Below are 22,564 nucleotides of genomic sequence, written 5' to 3' on the forward strand. Positions count from 1 at the left end.
CCATGGAGTGGGCTTCAAGAAATGTACCTCTTGGACATCAAAGAAATAGCAGAATTTGCCATAACAGATGGGAACTCCAGCCGTATACACTGACAGCCAGTCTAGCATCACCGTCTAGGAGAATAAAAAAAGGAATATTCTGTAACATGTCTGCGCTTGGCTGGAAAGTGTAACAAGGATGCACGTTAGTAACCTGTGTCTGTTAGGTCTAAATGGCCGTAACCGTGAGGGATGAGAACTGACTACCAAGTGTCAGAGCTACAAACCTAAGAGATGCCTAATTCGTCTGGACAGACAGTCTTTTCTTATTGATGGAACTTCCCAAGATTATCTTAATTTCCTGCCTGTTCGTTTAGATCCTACTGTCCATTTAAAACCAACAGTCACTTGCAGTGGTCACATATCCAGTGGAGGTTGTTTGAGGACCAGATTTCATAGGCTGTGAGTCACTCTAACGAGAGCTGAGAGGGAGAGAGAATGCACTGAGTGTGGGGTCAGCACAGCCCGCCCTCTCTGAGGTTTTTGTCTCAGCTGTGTGCTGACACGTGAGTGAGTGGTCCATCAGAATGATTGGAAGCCCCGGATCCCTGTCAAATGATCCACGCTCCGCTCACGTTGTTCCAGCCTTTGCACCGCTGCTCTGAGACCCTCCAACTGTCACCTTCTTTTTGTAAACCTGGTAATGTGTGTATCACACCTCGAGGGACAGTTGTGAAGTTGTTCCACATGCGAGAGCATGGCGCTGTTTTAACAGACATCCATTCCACAGGCTGGAAACACGGAAGAAGCAAGCACTCGCTACATGTGGGTATGGCTCACGATTATGGACACCGTCTGCTCTTTCTGACCTGCAGACACACAAGTAAGGAAGTTCAAAGTGTGAGGTGCTTTGCCCAGAAACGTATTATCTCTTACTGAGGAGTATTTTTCTGCCAGTCACTATATGTACATGTTTTGTCACAGTCGATCAGATGCTTTCAAACTCAGCCTCTCACTTAATCGTACCCACAGTTGTCGGTACAACCTGATTCCCACTTTGCAGAAGTAGCTGATTAAATTTGTATGGATTGCCCAAGGTTGTTTATGTTGTGACAGAAGTACAGTGAGCTTAGCATAAATAATAGAGGATATTTGTGAGGCAAAATGAGTTATAGAATCCACTGATCCCTCAGCCCACAGAGGAGAATGGCGTGTGGGCAGCATTGTCACCCACCAGTAGTGGACACTGCATGGCCCAGTGGGAGCGAGTGTTGAGTACCCATTCCTCAGCCACAGCAGTGAAAATGTCAGCGAGGTTGTTCTGGCTCTGCAAGTCAGTCGACCAGCTCTGGGAGGGCAGAGCCTAACCTCTGCTTTCTAGTAGATTGAGTCCCAATTACTTGAGAAGTTGCAGTTCCTGTCATGACCACAAGGTGATGCAATGACCCAAAGTATGGGCACTCTGGTACTCAGGAGAAAACCAATTCTGTAGAAGGCTAAAATTTAACTACCAAGTCCACAAGACCTTCTGGAAAATCCAAAGTGCTAATAGGTAAGAAAAAGGCCAGATTCGTGGTTCTGTCCTATCTAGATGCGATGTTCTGTGTATTCTGAAGTTGGGGTGTCACCTCTGGCATGTCAGCCTGCTATCAGAAAAATAAAAATGGAGGTACCATCCTGATGGGGCTGTTGTGCGGATTACATGTAAAGGGGGAAGAGCAATAACATGCCTCCACCAGTGCTGTGCTTTCGCCCTGATGCTGAGTGGATTGGGAGCTTAGGATCTCTGGGCGCGGAGACAAGAGGCCGCGTGCCTCCATCCTGATCCTGAATTGATAAGATCAGTGCCAAGTGGCTCAGGGTGACTGTGAGCCTCTCAATCACCTAGTGCACCTTTGGGGTTAATGTGAGAAACTCCCTGCAACAAATACAGCAAGTTTGGGTTGCTTTGGCAGAAAGTGGGAGTACACAAGAAAACCTGACTCAGGAGTCTGTATTCTAGACCAGCGACAGCATCCCAGAGGCACTTATAAATCCTGGTCTCCATCAGTTTCATTTGGTTTGTAGGTGTGACCATGGGCAGTTTTACTCGAGGGTGGAGGGAAGCTTGAATCCAAGCAGGAAGCTGTGAGCTAACACAGGAGCATCGGTAGCTATGTGGTTGTAAACCACAAGATAAGCATTTGTTGTGCTCTGCATTTTATCTTTGGGAGTGATGCCTACCCTCCAAAACACGCAGATCTACAAACCACACGAGTATGGTGTGTCGTTTTTAACAAAATCCCAATTGTTCAATCTTACCAGTGAAGATTTGGGAGCCAGATGCTACAGATGCTGGGGTTAAAGCCTACTAGCTCAGAGAGGTAGAGAAAGTACCCAACTGACCTTCTTCCTCAGCTGACCTCCCAAAAGGATGCTCTCCAAACCCCTCACACTGAATGCCCCTCACTTCTACTCCCTGTGCATGTGCCTAGCAGGAGACCTCTTGACTCTCTCTTACTCACTGTGAGTTGTTTGTTTGTCTGTTTGTTTTTTAATAATCATATGTTCACCTGTCAAATGCATCTTGACCTATGGTTGATTTTATTTAATCTTGTTTATAATATTCAAGCAGAAAGTTCTTGGATTACAAGTGTGTGTTAGGACAGAGGTACACCACAACTAGAAACAGTTTTTTCCAATAAATAACACAACCTTGGGGTCCACAGTGTGATCACATATCCTGCAACAATGGTACCTATCTGCACTGTGAACTCTGCAGCATTCATCCTTAATCTGCTTACCAGGAGCAGGACGGTCTTCCAATGAGGATAGCGACAAGGGCATCAACCCCGGTGATTGAGGGGCTCACAGTCACCCTGAGTCACTCAGCACTGATGTGTCAATACAGGATCAGGATGGAGACAAGCATCCAAGGGCAAAAACACAGCACAGCACAGTAGCTCTTCCATCTTTCCATCTGTATGCGTTCACTGGGATGACACATCATCAGAAAGAGCAGCAAGCAATTAACCCAGGAGAGAACAAACACAGATGAGCGCCCTGGGCTCCCAGGGTCCAGGGTGGGCCATGTGGTCCCTAAGCTGAGGGTACTGGGGCTCCAAGGATCTCAGACATCATCTACAGTCGTCCTGACCATTCCACGTTCGAGAACCATCCAGTCGCACCTCGGAGTAAACAGGACAAAACATACTTCTAGAATCCATGGATTAAGAAAATAAATGAGTAGGGATTCCTATTAACTCAGGAACCCTCAGGCCACACATTTACCTCTATCCTGGACAGGCCACCACTAGTAAATTCCTATCACTGCAGTGCCGGCCATGGAAGGACTAAGGGGAAGCAGAAGGATGCAGTGTTCGTACAAGGTACCAAGTTCCGGCAACAGGCGTGCTCACTCATTGCTAGTGGAAATGCAAAATGGTGTAAGTACTTTGAAAAATAATTTGGCAGTTTCTTACAAAATTAAATATACGCTAACCATATGACCCAGCAACTCTACTGTTACATATGTATTTACCTAAGAGATAAGGAAACTCATGTCCACAAAAAGACTTATAGACAAATGTTCATCGAAGCTTTATTCATTATCACTTCAAACCGGAAACCACACAGTGTCTGCCAGCAGGCACATGAAAAAGGAGACGGTGGCATATTCATATAGTAGAATACCACAGTACCAGAAAAGAGGAAAAGCTACCAATCCACACAGCAGCGAGTTAATATCAAGATCGTCGTGATGTGGGGGATGAAGCCACAGAAGAACACATTCTGTGTACGCTGTCCACATGGAGATCTGGTGGTTCTTTGTTTTTAAGACAGCCTTACTTCAAGACCAAGCTAGCCTTGAACTAACTATGTAGCCAAGAATGACCTTGACTGACTTCATCTACCTCCCATCGTGCCCGTGGCCCTTGGTACAAGCCAGCAAGCATCACCTACTGAGCCACGGCCTTTTAACTTACTCAGAACTGCCGCGGCAACAAGCCCTTCATGTGAGCAGCCTTACCTGATCAACGAGCCGTCCGTGCAGGCGGCCGTCCGTGCGGGCAGCCTTACCTGAGCTCTCCTTGGCATATTTGAATTGATTCACGTTGCACTTACATCATATAACTACTAATTTCATTTAATCTGTTCGTTTTACAGATAAAGGGACGACGGGAGCTCACAAACATAAGATCACATATGTAAGGCTGCTTTCTTGATTAAGAATATAGCTGTAAGCTCTATAAGGTAGTATAGCTCTTGTCCCTTGATAAGGATCTTAATGAGCCTGCTGACCAGAGACACCAAGACAAGCTGAGAGGGACGCATGGTGAGAGGCACTTGACTGGCCCGTTGCCTTTGCACAGGGACCTGATCCACAGTTGAGAAATTTGGACACAAATTTCCCACCACTGCAGTATACACACATATATCCACATACTTGAAATACCTCACAGTCACCACATTGAATAATAGTACATCCTTGAGGGTCTCCAGTGCATCAAAAGAATAAAACAAAATAACCAGTATGATAATACTCTAGTCTGTAACCATGGGCCTTTCTGTGTCTGCCCCATGGAGGCTTGTATTCATTTACAATGGTTTTGGCCTTAGCTTAGGCTTGCTTTCCAACTCATTCTTAACTTATATTACTCCAGTTACACTGTTTTATGTCTGCCACGTGGCTGGTTACCCCTCCTCAGTTTCAGTCCAACTTCCTCCAAGTCTGGGTAGGGAATCTCCCATGTCTCCTCTCCTCGCTGTCTGGAAGTCCCACCTTACTATTCTGCCTTTTGCCATAGGCTTTTCATTTTAACTAATCAGAGAAGGTGCCTTAGACAGGCAGTGGAGGACAGAGACGCATCTTCACACAGTGTACAAAACAATCGCTCCCACGCAAGGCTGTCGTGCTACAGTGGTGCTCTATAACTTCTAGACCATGAATTCAGTGTAACCCTAAGCATGTCATATCATACTGCAGAACCAAGCCATGCCCTCCAGCAAATGGAAAAGCTACCTCTGCCAGTCGCCCGTTAGTCCTGTGCATCCGGCTGGGCTTTATCAGAAAGAAGACACTCCATATATCCCAAGTATGAAAGCATTTTAAAATAGTACTGTGGCCAGGTGTGGTGTTCAAGCCTTTAATCCCAGCACAGGCTGGGGAATGGCTACATAGGCAGACAGATCTCTGTGAGATTCTGGGCTACACAGTTTTAGGACAGGCAGAGCTGCACAGTGAGGCCCTGTCTTGGAGGTGAAAAATAGGTTTGTGAGTCAAGAGTTGTGGCACAGGCCTGTGGTTCCAGCACTCTGAGGCAGGAGGATCTCAAGTTCAAGATAGCAAAGTACTAACTAAAAAAGAAAAATTAAAAAAAAAAAAAAAAAAAAAAAAAAAAAGGTTGAGAGCTGAGGTCAAAGGTGTTACCAGTTGCCCAGGGCACTTAGTCTTCGGGCCAGCTGTTCAAGTAAAGAGGCCACAGAATTTCTCTCAACCCACAGCACCAAGCAGATAAAACCGAAGTGCTCACCAGGAAACATCTACACACCTCACACGGGACAGTTTTAAAATTCCGAGTTTGCAATGGTGTGGTGTGTCTGACTCTCCTGGAAGTGTTGTAATCTTAGGGAGGTGGGAGTTCCCGCTAACAGGGGCCTCCTCGACCCTTTCTCTGTCCTTCAGCTGCTCCCTGTGAAGAGGGCCTGTCGTGAGACTTCAGGTCAGCTGACGTGACTTTGATGTCCAACAAAAGCGCTTTCGGCTGGGGCTGCGTTTTCAGCTGTTGCCCATGCCTTTGCGGGCAGCACATCTGTTGGAACCCTGAGGAGGGGCCAAAGTTGAGCACAGATGGGCCGTTCACACTTGGCCACTGTGACTTGGCCAGGAGCTGTGCTTGGTTTGGCTTCCTCCAGACGGCTTGGACCACGCAGCAATTTGGGCATTGTTTATTTAGCTATTTTTTCCTCTGCCTGTGGCTTGCTTTGCTCTGGCAGAGCAGCAAGTAGCCTGTTTGTGGACAGAGGGTTGATTTCATCTGGATATAGTGAATATATTGAAAAGAATTAAACTACCATTAAGTGCCGCTGGCCTTGAGGGAAGGGGACCTTTGGCTTGCACACAGTAAAGCTCCTCAAAGCCACTGAAGCCGAGACAATTCTTCTCTCATGTTTGCTTTTCTCCAGATCTAGGTATTAACTATTAGTCAAGTCAGGTTTGGTTTGGTTGGCAGGATCTCACTATGTAGTCCTGCCTGGCCTAGAACTGCCTGTGTGGACCAGCCTGGCTTCAGACTCACAGAAATTCACACACCTCTGCCTTCTGAGTGCTGGGAATAAGGGAGTGTTCCAGGTTGCCCAGACCAGACATAATTTTTAAAAGTTAAAAATAGGTAGCTATGGATCTCAGTGTAGACTGTTTACCAAGCTCAAGGACCTCAGTTCAAATCTTTAATGCCAGAGAAAACCAAGAAACATACCAGCAAAAAAACTACAAATAGAAGATTTGTAGTTTGACAAGGTCTCTCTACATAGCCCTAGCTGTCCTGGGCTCACTGTGTAGACCAGGCTGGCCTCTTTAGTGCTGTGATTAAAGACCCAGTATTTGCTTTTAATTTATAAACATTTAATATTTTTAAAAATAAATAACTAAAAACATCACATAATCACTTCCTCTTTCTCACAAAAAATATTACTCATGTTCTTTGATAACCTGTATTTCTTTTTCATTGTTCACGTTCTTGCAGAGGGCCATGTACACTTAGAGTTTACTCTTACAAAGGAAGTGAGCAGGCATGGTGGGAGAACCCAGGATCTAATAATCTGGCAAGCCCACCCCCTTATCTCCACAGCAGGAGGAAGCACATGGCCAAAGGGACTCTCAGAACCTGGGAATCACCAGAGCTCTAGAAGAAATGGCAACTTTGGAAGAAAATTATAACCACACACAGGTGTGGCCAGGAGAAGGGGAGCCAGGGGAAATCAGGGTTTTCTCCAGCCTTCTGAATCCTGCCATTACCACATTGGCCACATCCAACCAGAAACCCATGAGCAGGAAGCTGTTGATTCTATGCTTGGCCTCCTACAGACACTGAGCAGGATAGAGGACAGAACTGAATGGCCAACAGAGTCAAACAGGGCAGATCAGGAATTCTCTTAGGCTGTGGGAGCCTATGGAGCCAATGAGATCACCCGCTCAGTCCCACAAAAGAAAGTAAATTTGGGGAAAAAAAAAAAAGAAGAAGAAGAAAGAAAGAAAGTACTGGGCCAGAGAGGTGACTGCGGTTATGAGCACTCAATGCTCTTGCAGAGGAGACCTGGCTTCTGTTCTAAGTACCAGAGTCTGAGTGCACAGCTGCAGTTACTGCGGCTGCAGGAGATCCAGTGCATTCTTCCAGCCTCACTGGGCACCTGCACAGCCATAGTGCACACACAGACAAGGGAGTCCACATGGATAACGAAGAATTTTCAAAAAGAAATTAATAAAAGTAAATTCTAGCTTCATTTTTAGCATACTCTGTATATGGATGGTGTCGGCTGCTTTTCTTTTGCTGTGATAAAACACTATAAAGCAGCTTACTAGGCTCAGGATTCCAGAGAGTTGGGTCCATGATAGTGAAACAAAGGCAGGAGCCAGAAGCTGCGAGCTCACATTTTTAACCACAGCATGAAACAGAGCACACTTAGAATGGCACCAGGCTTTGAAGACTCAAAAAACGCCCCCAGTGACATACTTCCTCCACTGGGGCCACACCTCCTATTTTAGGTAGGGTTTTACTGCTTTGGACAGGCACCATGACCAAGGCAACTCCTTTTGTTCTTGTTATTTGTTTACTAATATTAATATTATTTATTAATTATTTTATTACATCTCAAATGTTGCCTCCTCTCAGCCCCCCCCCCACCAGAGTTCTTCCCCCACCTCCCTCCCCTTCACCTCTGAGAGGGTGCCCTGGGGCCCCCCTCCTCCCTGGGACATCACGTCTCTACTGGATTAGAAAAGCATTCTCTCCTGCTGACAAGGCAATTCTTATAAGGACATTTAATTGGGGCTGGCGTACAGGTTCATAGGTTCAGTCCATTATAATCAAGGCGGGGACATGGCAGCATCCAGGCAGGCATGGTGCAGGAGGAGCTGAGAGTTCTACATCTTGACCAGAAGGCAGTTAGGAGAAGACTGAGTATTCTGTGCTGGGCAGAGCTTCAGAGCCCACCCCTACAGTGATGCACTTCCTCCAAAAAGGCCTCACCTCCTAATAGTGCCACTTCCCATGGGCCACACATTTAAGCCACCACGCCTCCTAAGCCTATCCTGACAGCTCTGTCAACTGAGGGGCCAAGTATTTGAACACCTGAACCTATGGGGACATTTGCACTCTTAATGCCACAGGGATTAATTTAACTAATCTCCATTACCAACGTAAAGATTGGTATGACGGATATGTTTTTACATCCATATTACAGTTTGAATGTGATGCTCTCACACACCCCCTCCCCCACACACCCGCTTTTCCCAGAAGTTCATGTGTGAAGGCTTGGTCTGCTGCTGCTGGTAGTCATTCAGACGTCGTCTTTTTTTTTTTTTTTTTTTTAAATAATCCATTGAGTCTAATCAGCTTTTTGCATGTGTGTGAGACCATCTACTCTAGTGTGGTTGCACCAACAAGAAGCCACAGACTGAAGAAAACAGACTCCCCCCCTTCTCCAGCAGCCAGCAGCTATCAGTAGCTTCTCTGCTTAGAGGTAGGACCCCATTTATGTTACAGTGTTGACTGGCTTGATCCTGTGCAAGTCTTATTCAGCAGCCTCAGGGCTGTGAGTGCAGTGGTGTTACCATGTCCAGAAGACATTGTGTAGCCTTGTACAGCCTTTCTCCCTCCTGCCTCAGAGATGCTCCCTGAGCGTCACGGGGGAGGGCCGTGATATAGACGCCTGACTTTTGGCTGAGCACAGCACAGACACTTTGACCCATTATCAGTTTCTGTATTAACTTCCATCAGCTGATAATGCCTGAGAGCTGCAGTAGCCAAATGCTTTCATACAGTATAATCAAAAGACACAGTACCTTGATACTTACTAAGTGCTAGGGAATGAGAATAGGGAAATTTTGTTTTATGTGTGTTTCTATAAGAACAGAAAGCTTTCTATGCACTGTGAAACACTGCAACTTATAACATATAGTAGTCTTCAAATCTGGGTGCAGGTGTTCAGGAGTGTTGGCATTGGGTGGCATGACAACATGTGCAGTTCAATGTGTGTGTGTGTATGTGTGTGTGTGTGTGTGTGTGTGTGTGTGTGTGTATGTGGTGTAGCTGTGTGTGGTGTGGGTTTGTGGTGTGTGTGACCTGTATATATGTGTGCTATGTGTGTGGTGTGTATGTGTGTGTGTGATGTGTATGTATGTGTGGTGTATGTGTGTGGTGTATGTATGTGGTATGTGTATGTGTGTGGTGTGTGTATGTGTGTGGTGTGTGTGTGTGATATGTATGTGTGTGATGTGTATGTATGTGTGGTGTGTGTGTGTGGTGTATGTGTGTGATGTGTATGTGTGTATGGTGTGTATGTGTATGTGGTATATGTGTGTGGTGTGTGTATGTGTGTGTGGTGTATGTATGTGTGTGATGTGTATGTATGTGTGGTATGTGTGTGGTGTGTGTGGTGTGTATGTGTATTTGTGTGTCTATATGTGTTTTGTGTTTGTGTATGTTGAGAAAAAAGCCTATAGTAAAGTTAGGCAATACACCATGGGTAAAGGCTCCCAGAAACACCTCAGAATTACTATGCTTTTAGTTTTGAATTAATTGTGGTCATTGGTGTTTAGAAATTGTTGGCTGGCCGGGCGGTGGTGGCGCACGCCTTTAATCCCAGCACTTGGGAGGCAGAGGCAGGCGGATTTCTAAGTTCGAGGCCAGCCTGGTCTACAGAGTGAGTTCCAGGACAGCCAGGGCTACACAGAGAAACCCTGCCTCGAAAAACCAAAAAGAAAAAAGAAATTGTTGGCTGGGCTGAGGTTGCTCAGTTGGTTAAGTGCTTTAAAAGGACTTTAGCTCAGTCTCCCAGATGGAACTAAATGTGTAAACAATGTATAAAAGCTAGGCTTAACCGCATAGATTTGTGACCTCAGGGCTGAGGTGAATACAAGCAGCTCCTGGGGCTTGCTGGGCCACCAGCCTAGTCTTTGTGGAAAGTTCTAGGTACTGAAAGACCTTGCATCAAAAGATAAGGTGGGTGATGCCTGAGAAACAGCACCCAAGGTTATCTTCTGTCCTCTACTCACATCCCCTCCTGTGCACACACCCATGTCCCCTCACACAGTAACACAGTCACACAAAGGAAAAAGTGTTAACTATGGCTAAGTTATTCCAAATTGAGTTATCTTGCATGTTTCATGGCTGCAGCAAAAGGCTATAAATTAATCGAGGGGTTTTAATGTTATAAGACTAGTCTACAAGCAGTAGATATAGCTCAGCAGGTAAAATAACACTTGCCCACCTGAGCGTGAAGACCAGAGTTTGATTCCCAGGACCCACATGGTAAAACAAGACATCTGACTCCTGACCTCACATGTAAAACATGGCATGGATACAACCTCTGTCTCAGTCACCGTTCTGTTGCTGTGAAGAGACACCATGGCCGAGACAACTCTTATAAGAGAAGGCGTTTGAGCCGGGCAGTGGTGCCACACTCCTTTAATTCCAGCACTTGGGAGACAGAGGCAGGTGGATTTCTGAGTTCAAGGCCAGCCTAGTCTACTGAGTGAGTTCCAGGACAGCCAAGGCTATACAGAGAAGCCCTGTCTCGAAAAACCAAAAGAGAGAGAGAGAGAGAGAGAGAGAGAGAGAGAGAGAGAGAGAGAGAGAAGGAGAAGGCATTTGATTGGGGGCTTGCTTAGTTTCAGAGGTTATTTTATTATCATCATAGCAGAAAGAATGTCAGCATACAGGCAGACATGGTGTTACAGAAATATCTGAGAGTCCTAAGTCTTAATCCATAAGCAGAGAGAGATTGGGATTGGCATGGGCTTCTGGACCCTCAATTCTCAGTCTCAGTGACACACCTCCTCCAGCAAGGCCACCCCTAGTCCAACAAGGCCACTCCTCCTAATTCTTCTCAAATAGTGCCAGTCCCTGGTGACTAAGTATTCAAATCTATGACCCTAAGGAAGCCATTCCCATTCAAACCAGTCCACCCCTCACACACATACATGCATACATGGAAACATACAAAATGGGTAAAACTTCCTTCCAGGGGAACTGGTTCTGTGGTGCAGTGGCGGAACACTTGCCTAGCATGACCAAGCCCCTGAGTCCCAACCAGGCACTGCAAAAATGTTAAAATGCAGGCCAGGGCACGGTGACAGTAATTTCATGGCAGCTGCTCTATGGGTGATTGCCCCTGATGCTACTCCGCTGGGCCCTGCTCATGACGTCATTGAGGCCTCGCACTCATCTATAAGCGGCTACATTACCATTTTCGTGATCAAGAGCACTGTGGGGGACAGGACACATCCACATGGTGGCTCAGTCACTGCACTAGGAAGCTCTTGGAAAATGCTGGAGAGTGTTGTAAGACTGTGTGCTAGGGGGAAGTCTGGCTTCTGCAGCAGATCCCAGCTTTGCTCCTTGACTTTCTGAAACTGTAACATGGAGGCCACTAGCAGAATCCGTCTGGGGCTCAAGTGCTTAGAACAGCACTTCTCCCTACTAAGCGCTTAGTTTAACCACTGTCAGGGTGCCCCAGTGCTCATGGGGGCTCTGTGAATGTGATTTAAACCATCAGCAGAGCTTGGTTTTTATGAAGAAACGGAAGTAGTCTGGGCTTACCCAGCTCGTCACCGGAGTTGAGTTGTCGAGAACATGCCAAGCGGCTACTTTCTCTAGTGAAGAAAATAAGGAGCAGCAGGGACAAGAAGGTGATGGGATGGGTTTGCTTGCTTTGTGATGTTGTCTTTTCTTCTTCCTGTAGAACTCCATGAAGGTGATGTTCAAATGCCTTTGGAAAAACTGTGGCAAGGTGCTGAACACGGCAGCCGGCATCCAGAAGCACATCCGGGCCATCCACCTCGGGTAAGGCAGCAAACCCCTCCTCCCTGCTGGAGCTGGAGCGGAAATCTCTCAGCACAGCCCGACACATGCACCTGGCCTCAGAGACTGCACACCACACTGTGCCTCAGGCTCTTCCTGGTTCCCACAGTAGGGGCGATCCTGCTGACAGTCAGCCACCAAGACACCAGGCCTAAACTACTTCTGAGTCATGTCCTCACTCTGAGCCTAGGTCTGTCTAAAATGGACAGTGTCACCTGTGAGGGTCAAAGTTAAACAATGTGCAGGAGACACAAAGTATAAAGCACACCACAAGGGCTCTGTCCCTGTGGGCTGTGACTGTACTTCAGAGTCCTTGAGGACCTCATGTCTGTAAAATGAAACGTGCATTCACTTTTGCAGTCCTTAATATTCATGACTTAGAACCTCAAAAGCTACTATCGCTCTCTGAATGAACACCACCACCCCCAGAGACAACAGAAGGGTCCTTTTGAGACAAGGGCCATAGATTTGGCCCTGGGGTTACCTTAGCCAGAAAGAAGCACACTTGGAAAGTGAGTACTCTGAAAACTGGTATAGGCAAGCCACAAGATCGTGTGCAGGCTCCTGGAATCATACTCCCTGAAAGGATAGGTAACTATCTGAACCTGAAAAATTCCGTTCCAGAATGTATTGTTTCAGCCACCAAGCCATAGCCCTCTCTGCCCTCAGCCATACTGTGTTTGGCAGGGGCCTGCTCAGGGCCTCATCGGCTGATTATATGTGCAGTGGTACAGAGAGTGACAAAAGACACTGCCCTGGAGAATCAGAGTCGTGAGAAGAGAAAGAGGCTTTCAGAGCTACAGAAGTAACTGCAGAGATGGATCAGTGATGAGGGTTTAGGAAATCAAGGTCCCCTCTTGAGTTCTACATCTCATTATTAATATAATAACAGACTCAAATGGAAGCTTAGGGACAATTTCATTAGAATTTAAAAGGGCCTCTGGACAGGCAAGCTGTAAACCCCAGCCTCTGGCCAGAGAAAGAGAATGGAGATAAGGAGGATTAGAAAACACAGAAACCACATCCTTGCTTGAGGTAAGTCAGCATGGAGGGCGGCCATGTGGCTGTAGGCAGCGCCTAGTGGGGACTGGGGCTCCAGAGGAAGAGTAAGGGAGGGTGAAGTTCGAGCAAAAGTGTAAAGAAAGAGGCAGAAGAAAGTGAGGAACAGTCGGGACTCAGAAAAGCGGGCAGACCCAGTTGAAGCTCACAGTGGCATGAGGGAATTCTGGGAAGGAGAAATAGAGTATTTTGTTAAAGGGCTAGATGTAGTGGAGCCTGCTTTCAGTTCCAGCACTGAGGAAGCAGAGGCAGATGGAACTCTGATTTTGAGGTGAATTCCAGGACAGCCAGAGCTAAAGAAATACACTGTAGTAAATACAATTAATCCTTCTATCTACCCATAAAAAAGACACACAACCCAGGTATTCTATTTACAAGCTGTAAGCCTAGATGGGGCAGGTGTGGAGCTGTGGTAACTCGTTTTCCAGCCGTACTCCCCTTGTTACATGCTGGTTTTCCTGGCCAGGTGCTCGTGGTCCATCTCCTCTCATGGCGGCCTCCTCCAGCTCCTTCCTTTCTTCTTTCCCTCTCTCCTTGTAACCCACTCACTCGATCCTCAAGTCCCCCTTCCTCCCTCTATTTCCCTGTCACAGGCTCTAGCCTTTTATTGGCCAGTTAAATTGGGGAGCAAGGTTTACACAGCATCACTTGATGTACATGAGCATCTGTTTAGGGGGCAACCAGGTCTTGAGAGCCAGTCTTTAGCATTAGAATACAGGCAACATCAGACCAACCCACTACTCCCTGTATCCCACCAACTCCCAAAAGAGTTCAAAGGAATAACTATTCCATATGTGTTGAATGTGGCCGAGGGGAACCTGCCTTGCTAGGAGTGATTGTCCCTTCCTGAGGGGTGGCTCCTGATTGACAGGCCCAGCTAAATCGACTCTGAGGTCAATTCTCCACCCAGCATAAGATTTCATTCTCCTGACTTTGAATGCTGCTGTGTTGATGAGGCCTGAATTTGAATCCCCAGAACCCCCAAAACCAAAGCACACACCAACACACACACCACATACAGAGACCAAAAGTAATGTTTTTAAAAGGAAAGGGGGAAAAATTACAAAAATCTAGTCAGACGGTAGCTCAAAGGACAGATGCACTTTGAAAGAACACAGAACCCTAAGGGTGAGCCGTAACGCCCACCTTTAAGACATGACTGGGCTGTGGTTTCTCGTCCCTCTGTCCTGTCACTCTGGCTGATGCTCTTCAGGACTGTAGGTGGCAGTACCCGCCTCCAAGGCGTTCCTCCTGCACTTTTCCACCTTTCTCAACCTTCACACAAGAACCACAGTGAGCCTTTAAAAATAATGTCCGTCTCCTAAACTTCCCAGGGACTTTTGTGACCTCCAGAATAAAAACTAAAGCTATCACCAAGGGCAGCCAGGCCCTGCCTAATCACACCTCAGCCTTCATTCCAGAGGCCCAGCCCTGGCTTATTAGCTACTTTTCTGTTACTATGATGAAACACTGTGACCAAAGCAACTTTCAGAAGGAAGAGTTTATATTGGCTTACAGTCCCAGGGGCCTAGAGTCCATAATGGAGAGGAGAGCATGGTAGCAGGTGGTGGGAGCAGGAGCAGAAAGAGCAAGCAGGAAGTGGTTGAGGCTATAAACCCTCACAGACCACCCCAGTGGTAGACTTCCTCCAGCAAGGCTCTACTTCCTAACAGTTATATAACCTCTCTAAACAGCACTGCCAGATGGGGAGCAAGTGTTCAGATACAGGAGCCTGTGAGGGACATTTCTCAGCAAAGGCACCATCCCCACCACCTGCAGGTTCTGCTTTCCTCCAGAACCTCAGCATGCTTACCCGTCACTTCTTCTAAACATCCTATGTAAAAATCAATACTACTCCCAACCATGGACCTCTCTCTTAAGGACTCTCAAATATTGCTTAGTCCGGGACTTAACAAAGCCTCATATACTAAATGGCAGTTTATTAGGGTTTTCTTGTCTGCCTCTAGACTATAAAAGTTTCACCGAGCTGGGTGGTGGTATCACACTCAGGAGGTAGAGGCAAATGGATCTCTGAGCTCCAGACTATCATCTACAGAGCAAGTTCCAGAACAGTCAGAGCTACATCAAGAAACCCTGTCTCAGAAAACCAAAAACAAAACAAACACACACACACGCACAAACAAAAGTTACCATCAAGGCATAGTCTTTGATTTGTTCTCATTAGGAAGTAGATTGTTTTATATGTAATGTATTCTCCATAAATTATTCTCAGATTAGTAAATTTTAGAAGTCTACTCTAGTTTTTGTTGCTGTGGTATAACTGGATGCCATGGAAGGTAAAGGCCTGCATGGTCGTTTATCTGGCTCATGGTTGGATGCTGGGTCATGCTGCAGTATTACCATAGTGCAGACATCTCCCCAACATCCGATGTGGATGCCCTCACTACATCTGATATGGTCAGACAAACCAACGCCATTAACTGGTTTTCCTTTCAGAACCACTTGTGCCAGTGTAGCAGCCCATCTCCATGGCATCGTGTCCGCCCCCCCCCCCCACCTCAGTGCCCTTAACCTCTCCTAATTCCGATTGCTTTTCAAAGACTCTCTTCTCAAGTCCCATTAATGTAAGAATTTGAAAATTAAGTTACTCACAAACAGTGCTGGTGGAGGGGGTACATTTAAACAAGAGCAGAAGCTGATGAAAACCTTCAGATGGGGTGGTTGAATGTTGCAGGGTAACAAAGTTACCTGACAGAGAAGAGGTTATTCCAAGTGGAGAAAATGGTCTGTACAAGTTGGAGGCAAGAGACAGATCGCTGAGCATCTGCTCTGCTCTCTCCTGCCCTAGGCGAGTTGGGGAATCTGACTGCAGTGATGGCGAAGAAGACTTCTACTACACAGAGATCAAGCTGAACACGGATGTGGTGGCTGAAGGCCTGAACAGTGTGGCTCCGGTTTCGCCCTCACAGTCCCTGGCTTCACCCCCTGCGTTTCCCATCCCAGACTCCAGCCGAACAGAAACTTCTTGTGCCAAAACAGACACTAAGCTGGCCACGCCGCTGAGCCGCTCCGCCCCCACCACCCTCTACCTTGTGCACACAGACCATGCTTACCAGGTGCGTGCTAAAGACCTCGCTCAACAGCCGTAGCCGGCAGGCCTGGGACTGCAAGGTGACACGATAAACAACAGCAACACATGTGGCAGCCAACAACTCGGCTGGTTTTTCTATTTTTCCTCTTAGCCAGGTCTCAAGCCATAAGTGGTGGCTCCTGACTATAATCGCAGCACTCAAGAGGCTGAGGCAAAAGAATCATGAGTTTGAGGCCAGGGCTAGGCTATGGAGTTTTGAGGGCAGCTGGAGGTACATATGACCAAGTCTCTAACACCAAACCAACAAAAAGGGTCTGGTGGCCCAGGGCTATACTCTTGGTCACTCTGGAGGCCAGGTGCAAAACCAGTGTAACTAGCTGAAATATTTGTAATTAAAACAAACATACAAAAACAAACAAACAAAAAAAAAAAACCCCACTAAGCCTGGAAAGGAAAAATACTTTACAGACTTGAGTCTTGTCATCTATGTTATGTTTATTTGCTCAATTTTAAGGTTTTAAATTTTTTTTGCATTTTTATTTTGTGTATACGTACTTGTATATGCACATACACTTGATACATTGCATATGTAAAGGTGGGGAAAAAAACCTTCCTCTCTGGTCCTAAGGATTGAACTTGGGCCTTCAGGCTTGTCTACAGGCTCCTTTCCCTGCTAAGCTATCTCACTGGCCAAGTCTTTAAGCATGCTCATAATAAATGCTGTGCAGTGACCATATTGTATCCATTTTCTTAGAAACAACCTTAGATGTGAGATGTCTAATGGGCAAAACAATGAGAATTGTAATGTATATCACTAATTATACTCCTAAAATATTTATATCTTAGCTATACCCATTTCTAAATTTATTATTTTCTAATATGGTAGTCATATTTTAACATATGTCCAAAAAGAGATAATATGTGATTAATTTTCAGAAACTGAAATCCAAAATCCACCTCCTATACCTCAGGTAGATTGCTTATATGAGAGGCTTCTCCCCTGGCTATTCTCTTCGAGCCTGTTTAGTCCCTCCCTGTTAGCATATGTAACCAGAGTAGCCCTGTCTGTTCCAACAGCCCAGCTTTAGAAATGAGAACTCAGATGCTGTGGACAGTTGCCCTTTCAAACAGCTGTCTCTGCTTCCTGCCTCTCAGGCCACGCCCCCGGTGACTAGTCCAATCACTCTTACAGCTTTCTCTGCTTCCTGTCTCAGGCCACGCCCCCGGTTACTATTCCAGGATCTGCTAAGTTCACCCCCAATGGCAGCAGTTTCAGCATTTCCTGGCAGTCTCCTCCAGTCACGTTCACAGGCGTTCCGGTAAGTACGCAATGCATGGCAAGGTGAGGCAGGTCAAATGTACACCTAGGGAACAAACTTTGAAACAGACATAAAAAATATGGAGTCCATGCCCAAAAGCACTACTACATTTTTTATTTATTTATTTTATTGGATATTTTATTTACATTTCAGATGCCATCCCATTTCCCCTCCCTAGAAAACCCCTATCCCATCCACCTTCCTCCATTTTGCTTTTATACAATTTTTTTTAATGTTAATCAAAGGCTTTATAAGTTTGGTAATGCTCAAAAACAAGATGCCCATACAATCAGAAGTGTAACCCAATACCCAACCTAGATATATCAACTATCTTTGACTGGTGGAGACATGCAAACATCTGCCTCTAGCTCTCTCTCTCTCTCTCTCTCTCTCTCTCTCTCTCTCTCTCTCTCTCTCTCTCATCTCTCTCATCTCTCTCATCTCTCTCATCTCTCTCATCTCCTAGCTCCTTCTCTTCCTCTTCTTGCTCCTCCCACTTTAGCTCCTCCTACATATCACCCTTCACAACTTTTCTCTTAAAATACAATTAGAGCATAACTATACCAATTTGTGTCAGTAAGGTACAAGATAGACCTAATACCCAGTCCATCATTTTGGTGACTAACCAGAACCTCTGTCATCTCTCCTAACTAAAAGACTTAGTTCTGAACCTGGCTTTTTTCTTGGCTTTAGAATGAATGTCAGCTGAAAACCATCCTCTCAAATCTTTCCTTTCCAAGTAAATAGCCAGGATTGGCTATGAGATTATAAGTCTTTAACACTGTCAGAATGACTGAGTTAACTGAAATTATGGGAAGCACAAAGCATAGCTTCTAAAATTTAGCCAATTTATAGAGACCACTGAACACCTGGACAGTCCCTATACTACAAAACATTGGAGCATCCGATCTTCAGCCTTCTGGCCCAGGATCATCTGACAGACCTAGTGATGCAGAATTATTAAGGGCTGATTACTCTGTCTTGGCAGATATAATCAGTCGACTATTCTGCAAGTGTGTCCTTTTCTGGACATAATTTGTCTGCAGATGGAAAGAGGCAATTCTTGCCTTGTGGCTGTCTCACCACAACTGGAGTAACTCCAAATATGCTCAATATCTTCTTAGAATCCAAGACAGGAAGCTGTCAGGAGCAGACAGGTCTCTAATCAAAATGAACATTAATACAGAAATGTTTGTAATGTCAATTCTGTGGACTTCTGACGATTTGAAAACCAACTATCCATGTAAGGCAATCTGGACTGTTGTCTGTTAACTCCTCTCAGCTATTTCTAAATAAAATATAGAAAACACCATAACAGTAAACTCAGAGCCATGAATTTGCTATAGGCCTTTAACCCACAGGCTGACCATCTCAAATCAGTTAAAAAGGTTAAAGAAGGACTGGGTCTAAGCCGTGTATTCCTAAATGTGTTATATAGGCACATTTAGAGAGTAACAATATTAATCTCACTTTTATATCAATAAGAAACTCGTACCAATAAAAACCTTAAATTTGAAATCAAAGTAAATTTTGTACTATTTAAGAAATTATAACTTCATCTTAATAACAATTATACATATTTCTACCAATAGGTTATGGCTATGCAATAAATCCTAGCTAATCCTCCCTGTTCCAACTAAACCACTACTTTTCCCTAGAAAGACAGCCCTATATTAACCACCTCAGTCCAGGGAATAGGGGCGCTGACTCTTCATTAACTTCTTCAAGCTGATTACGGGCATTGAGATATTAAAAGAGGGGTAGGGGGAAGAGTAAATTGATAAACTTCGGACTCTCTCTTCACTGCATCCAGCTGAAATTCCAGGACATCAGAGGTTTGAGCAGGTCTGCTCAGCTTGCTTGATGAGTAGATAAACCAAGGCTGTGTATTCTGCAATATACAATTCTCAAAACAAATTTTAGCATCAAGATAATTTTTTGTTTGAATTCTGGAATCTAGTCTTCTGCTGGTCTGCCTCTGTCATGTCTAATCCATATAATTCTGGGAGTTTCTATGAGGGTATGTTCCCACCATCCTCCCATTCCTGCCTCCCTGCTCTTGAATTCCCCAACACTAGGGAATCCAAACTTTCAGGCACCAAGGCATTCCACTTTCACTGATGCCTGGCAAGGCCACCCTCAGCTACCTATACAGGTGGAGCCATGAGTCCCTCCCTTTGTTTTCTCGGGATGGAGATTTTAGAATGGCTACTCCAGCTTGTTTCTTAGGACCATTTGCTTGAAAAATTGTTTTCCAGCCTTTATTCTAAGGTAGAGTCTGTCTTTGTCACTGAGGTGGGTTTCCTGCATGCAGCAAAATGCTGGGTCCTGTCTAGGTATCCAGTCCATTAGCCTATGTCTTTTAATTGGGGAATTGAGTCCATTGATGTTAAGAGATATTAAGGAACAGTGATTGTTGCTTCCTGTTATTTTTGTTATTAGAGGTGAAGTTATCTTTGTGTGGCTGTCTTCTTTTGGATTTGTTGAAAGAGGATTACTTTCTTGCTCTTTTTAGGGTATAATTACCTTCCTTGTATTGGTGCTTTCCCGCTATTATCCTTTGTAATGCTGGGTTTGTGGAAAGATATTGTGTAAATTTTGTTTTGTCATGGAATATCTTGTTTTTCCATCTATGGTAATTGAGAATTTTGCTGGGTATAGTAGCCTGGGCTGGCATTTGTGTTCTCTTAGGGTCTGTATGACATCTGTCCAGCATCTTCTAGCTTTTATAGTATCTGGTGAGAAGTCTGGTGTAATTCTGATAGGTCTGCCTTTATATGTTACTTGGCTTTTTTTCTTTACTGCATTTAATATTCTTTCTTTGTTTTATGAACTTGGTGTTTTGATTATTATGTGACGGGAGGTATTTCTTTTCTGGTCTAGTCTATTTGGCGTTCTATAGGCTTCTTGTATGTTTATGGGCATCTCGTTCTTTAGTTAGGGAAGTTTTCTTCTATTATTTTGTTGAAGATATTTATTGGCCCTTTAAGTTGGGAATCTTCACTCTCATCTATACCTATTATCCTTAGGTTTGGTCTCCTCCTTGTGTCCTGGATTTCCTGGATATTTTGTGTTAAGAACTTTTTGCATTTTGCGTTTTCTTTGACAGTTGTGTCAATATTTTCTATGGTATCTTGTGCACCTGAGATTCTCTCTTCTGTCTCTTGTATTCTGTTGGTGATGCTTGTGACTATGACTCCTAATTTCTTTCCTAGGTTTTCTATCTCCATTGTAGTCTCCCTTTGTGATTTCTTGATTGTTTTTACTTCCATTTTTATGTCCTAGATGGTTTTGTTCAATTCCTTCACCTGTTTGGTTGTGTTCTCTTGTAATTCTTTAAGGGATTTTTGTGTTTCCACTTTAAGGGGTACTACCTGTTTACCTGTGTTCTCCTCAAATTCTTTGAGAGTGTTATTTAATGTCCTTCTTAAAGTCCTCTAACATCATCATTAGAAGTGATTTTAAATCTGAATCTTGCTTTCCTAGTGATATAGGGAATTCAGGACTTTCTTGTGTGGGAGAACTAGGTTCTAATGATGCCAAGTACCCTGGGTTGCTGATGCTTATGTTCTTGCACTTGCCTTTCACCATCTGGATCTCCTTAGTGCTACCTTCCCTGTCTCTGACTGGAGCCTGTCTTTCCTATTATCTTGGTTGTATCAGAATTGTGTGGGGTGAGTGTTACTACGGCAGCGATTAGATCTGAGGCCCAGGATCTGCTCCACAGACAGGATGGAACCAGTGGTCCAGGCCAGGAGTGACTTCCTGGGTCCTAGTGGGTCCCAGTTACTCCCTGTTTGGGGTGAGTGTTGCTGCCTCCTTACCTAAGATACTGCTCGGATTAGAGCTCCTGAGAGCCCCGCTTCCTCTGGGTTCTGTGAGATTGGGGGCAGAGCTGCTCGCCCGGGATCTGCTCAGTGCCCCATGCTACTACATTTTGATTTTTCTCTTTTTTTTCTTGAGGTAGTATCTCAAGTGGCCTAGACTCTGTATAGTCTAGGATGACCTTTGAACTGCTGATCCTACAATGCCCAAATGCTGATATTACAGGTGTTCACCATCCTATCTACATTCCAAAGGCATATGCTTCTACATTTTTTTAAAAGATTAAAAAAAATTATGTGTATAAGTGTTTTGCTTGCATGTATTTCTGTGCGTGGAGACTAGAAGAGGACATTAGATCCCTGAAACTGCAGTTACAGACAGCTGTGAGCTGCTGTGTGGGTGCTGGACGTCAAACCCAGGTCCTTTGGAAGAGTGCTCTTACTGGCTCAGCCATCTCTCCGATACCACATATATATTTCTAAGTGACACAGATTTACCTGCAAGGCACCTTGTGATTCAGATGGGTGCAGCTGGGAAAAGATGTTTTGACTGATATTTTGGAAACCTAGAAGAAACTATCAGCTCTTAGTGCTGGAAATGTATTTTGTGTTGGTGCTATAGTTATGTGTTCAAAAGATGGTTGAATTAGTGGCTTGATTCATACCTCATACAGAAAAGCTGGCATTTATCATTACAAATTCATAAATTTTATTAGTTTGATGTATTGTCTTGGAGGTATGCTATTTGAAAATCTAAAAAATAAATTGAAATCATAGTTTTCTTTTAAAGCCTGAGCAATCCATATGTGATGGATAATTTGAAAGTAGATGAATGCTAAAATATGCAGCAGTTATTTAGATAGTAAATAAAAAATGACTCAATGTATTAAGTGATTCTGATAAATCGCCATGAATTAATTTGGCTCCTAACAGTTCATTTAAAAACTTTCTGGGTCTTCCATAGTTTTCACAGAATACCAAGAGACCTCCCTGTGTAGCAGCTATGCTCGCTCACAGGGCCGTGACTCCTGAGGCTCACAAAAGCAGATGTTAACTTATTTTCTCTTCCCCACCTTACCCAGCCCTGGCAAGTCAAGGGTTCCCAGCAAGTCTAAAAGCCTGCTGTGGAAGTTCTGAGTAACTAGGTAAACTACGTCATGCTCTTTCCATGCATAGTTACCAGACTTCATAGAAGGGGTCAGCCGACACGCCCCCCCCCCACATGGCTCGGGAAGTAGGCCTTTTTAGAAAATACTCTTGGATTGTGGT

At 44.9% G+C, this 22,564-nt stretch overlaps 1 protein-coding gene across 2 annotated transcripts in view; it reads left to right on the forward strand.

Moving 5' to 3' along the window:
* Window positions 1–22,564, forward strand: part of Znf704 (zinc finger protein 704) — a 184,230-nt gene that overhangs the window by 144,379 nt on the left and 17,287 nt on the right. For both annotated transcript variants that reach the window (XR_013103189.1, XM_034515950.2), the window contains exons 5-7: window positions 11,923–12,023; window positions 15,910–16,177; window positions 17,367–17,471. Coding sequence is in view for 1 of the 2 variants with exons in the window: in XM_034515950.2 (XP_034371841.1) it covers window positions 11,923–12,023; window positions 15,910–16,177; window positions 17,367–17,471 (474 nt within the window). In the remaining variant the exon portion in view is untranslated. The remainder of the gene's footprint in view (window positions 1–11,922; window positions 12,024–15,909; window positions 16,178–17,366; window positions 17,472–22,564) is intronic.

Source organism: Arvicanthis niloticus, chromosome 13, assembly GCF_011762505.2.
Source record: "Arvicanthis niloticus isolate mArvNil1 chromosome 13, mArvNil1.pat.X, whole genome shotgun sequence".
In the NCBI taxonomy this organism is placed as follows: Eukaryota; Metazoa; Chordata; class Mammalia; order Rodentia; family Muridae; genus Arvicanthis; species Arvicanthis niloticus.